The sequence below is a fragment of the Stegastes partitus genome, unplaced genomic scaffold, assembly GCF_000690725.1.
Source record: "Stegastes partitus isolate 25-593 unplaced genomic scaffold, Stegastes_partitus-1.0.2 Scaffold628, whole genome shotgun sequence".
NCBI classification, from domain to species: Eukaryota; Metazoa; Chordata; class Actinopteri; family Pomacentridae; genus Stegastes; species Stegastes partitus.
In genome coordinates this window covers 314,065-317,332 of record NW_007578359.1, presented here as the reverse complement: position 1 = coordinate 317,332, position 3,268 = coordinate 314,065, and the positions used below count along the sequence as shown (strand labels likewise).

The following is a 3,268-nucleotide window of genomic DNA, read 5'->3' as shown; positions in this document are numbered from 1 at the left end:
TTAACGCCGCTGCAGACACTAATTGTGCTGATCGTATGTGGAGCCTCCAATCGGCCGTCGGCTCTCAGGGTGGAGGGTTCTGTCACCTCGGTGCTGCTGCTGCCGGCGGCGGTTAACGACGCAGACGTTCAGGCTGCTTTCATCAAAGTCTGAAAAAAATCTGGTTCAGGTCAAAGTCCTGCGTCCTCACACGTCATTTGTGATTTTTAATTTTAAAAAAAACTTCTACATCGTCACTTTCCCAACGAATGAACTCAGTGTTTGAGCTCCGTTTGATTTAATTCACTAAACATCTTATTTTATCACCACTTTAAACGATAAAGATGTTCTGTGTGGATGTAGTTGTGGTGCAGATGTTCCAGATGTTCCAGATGTTGAGCGTCTCCTCGTCCTCATGCTGACAAACGTCTTCATGTGCTTCCTCGTGGTTCTAACTCTCGTCTCTCTTCTCTTCTGTTCCAGCCTCACCATGAATCCCATGACACAGCTTTACTACAAGAAGGTGAGTCCAGCAGCTTGTTGATTCTAAAAGCCAGATGTGACGACTTGTTACAAATGTTCTCTTTGCTCTCTGAAGCCTGAAACTCTCGCTGCTGCTGCTCGCTAAGATTCACGATTGCAAATAAAATACGAAAACAAGCCTGAATTTATCCCCCAGCACTGAGAATAACCCCCGAGTTTATCACACATGGAGCTTCATGTTGACGTCACCATCAGCAAGTAGAAATACGTTTAAACGAAAGAAAACAGAGTAATTTAACAGTGACACAGATTTCCAGACATTATTTAACCTTATGCTATGATATATTTATACTTAGTTCTGTAGTTTCACAAGATATTATCTGTAACTTATCAAAAGAGGAAAAAAATGTAAATAACTCTATATATTTAAACATTTTCCACTCCTTAATATACTTTTTTTTTTTCTTTCAAATGACAGCAAATGTCTGTAAAACAATTCTGTAATTTGCTTCTTCAAGTACATATATTTTTTTAAGTATAATTTTACAGTTAAATGTTGAACAGGAACAATGACAGACTCTCAGATGTGAATCTTCTGACTGTCAGCAGCTCAGTGTTACAACACCAGCAGCTGCTGTCATTGGCTGGAGGCAGGACTTCCTGTTTGCGGTGCAGCGGTCCAGTTATTAGCCTCTAAGCCCGTTTGAACCCCAAACAAACAGAAAGAATGAAATCTGTGCTCAGATGTGTCCGGGCTGAGCTGTGTGGATCTGAGGAGGCTGATGTTGGTCTGACGGTCTGACTGAGCGTCTCCAGGCCGGGATCCTCTGCTCCACGTATCGGTGGATGGATCCTTTTGTTTGATTGGTTCCCTCCTGTGTGTGTTTTCTGTTTCCTGTGTCTCTGAAGGGCTGAACTACCGAGTTAGATCAGAGGGTTGGTGGGATCTGTTGAGCCTAAAGTCAGAGTTTGGAATGTCAGAAACCTGCCGGATCACCATGGTAACCGACGCTGCACAGCCGGATCACCATGGTAACCGATGCTGCACAGCCGGATCACCATGGTGACGGATGCTGCACGGCCGGATCACCATGGTGACGGATGCTGCACGGCCGGATCACCATGGTGACGGATGCTGCACAGTCAGATCACCATGGTAACGGATGCTGCACAGCCGGATCACCATGGTGACGGATGCTGCACAGTCAGATCACCATGGTGACGGATGCTGCACAGTCAGATCACCATGGTGACGGATGCTGCACAGTCAGATCACCATGGTGACGGATGCTGCACAGTCAGATCACCATGGTGACGGATGCTGCACAGTCGGATCACCATGGTAACGGATGCTGCACAGTCAGATCACCATGGTGACGGATGCGGCACAGTCAGATCACCATGGTGACGGATGCTGCACAGTCAGATCACCATGGTAACGGATGCTGCACAGCTCTTCTCAGAGTTTGGGATTTAAATCAGCTGTAAGAAATAGATTCTCAGGCCGGGTTTTAACCTACAAACCTGTGGATCTGTACATTTTTAATCCCACTGAGCGAAGCCGAGCAGTTACAGCAGGATAAGTGGATGCATCACGTTGCCGTGAGAACGTTCAGCCGATGAAGCTAAACTGGGTTTCAGTGTTTGCTCCTGACTGGCTGCCCAGAACCATCAGTCTGTTGGTGTTTGTGGAGACATTCAGAGACACTGATTTAACTTTGTTCACGTCTCCTTTGTTCTACGTTTAAATGAAGGAAGTTTAAAGTTTCAGAGCTCTGGTGTGCAGCTGCTGGTGCTGTTGATCCGGTTCACTCACAGGAGGCTCGGTTCAGTCGCTCCGTAGTTCAGTCCTCAGCTGTTTGATTTCACATCCTCAGTGTGTCTCTGGAGCTCCTCCACTGTCCTCTGGTTTGTCTGTTTGGTTTCTTGTCCGTGAGCTCCTTACGTCAGCTTTAACTGGTGAAGACTGTTGCGTTTTTCAACCTGCTTCCTTTGACATAGAACATGTTGACTGTCTCTTTTATAATGTGTTAGCAGTTCAGCTTTATGTGTGAGCCTCGTTCTGCGTGTTGAACGATCTCCTGAACCAACTTCAGGCCCCCCAGATGTTTTCATCGTGAAGGCGGGAAGCAGCTGTTTCAATGAGCTCCCATTTATTCCGGTGGACTTGCTGCGTTCAGGACGGAGGTCTGCTCCCGTCTGAATTCGTTGAGCTGCTCGGTGAACCGGAGATCTCGCCGCCGGCTGCAGGACGCCGGGCGGAGACGGTTTGCTTCATGCGCTTGTTGCTGTCTGTGTTCCAGGCGACGTACTCGCCGTACCGCGACCGCATCCCGCTGCAGATCGTGCGAGCCGAGGTGGAGCTGTCGGCCGAGGAGCGGGCCTACCTCACGGCCGTGGAGAAAGGTGAGCTCACCGCTGACGGGTCAAACATAGACAGACACTGACCAGAACATTCTGGATCAGCACCAGCCTGGTTGGACATTTTATCCTTTTGTTTCTGTTTCAGTGGCCTGTGATGATTCATGATTGTTTATTTGGACAATTTGGAGTCATTTTGGGCCTTTTGTTTAATTTTTTTTTTGTAATTTTAAACAACTTTTTGTAGTTGTAGTAGTTTAGGACAATTTTAAGTCAGTTTTGGACCAATTTGGGTTCATTTTCTCTTAGTTTTTGGACAATTTTGAATCATTTTGTGTAATTTTTGGATAATTTAGAGTCATTTTGGAGAATTCTGAGTCATTTTAAACACATCTCGAGTCATGAAGGACAACTATGAGACATTTTGGGACCTGGAACCTGGTCT

The 3,268-nt window shown here is 46.5% G+C and overlaps 1 protein-coding gene across 1 annotated transcript in view; it reads left to right on the top strand.

Moving 5' to 3' along the window:
• The first annotated feature begins 469 nt into the window (after nt 1-469).
• trpc5a (transient receptor potential cation channel, subfamily C, member 5a) overlaps nt 470-3,268 on the top strand; it is a 69,746-nt gene continuing 66,947 nt past the window's right edge. The window contains exons 1-2 of the mRNA XM_008289655.1: nt 470-502; nt 2,766-2,868. Coding sequence (XP_008287877.1) covers nt 470-502; nt 2,766-2,868 — 136 coding nt within the window. The remainder of the gene's footprint in view (nt 503-2,765; nt 2,869-3,268) is intronic.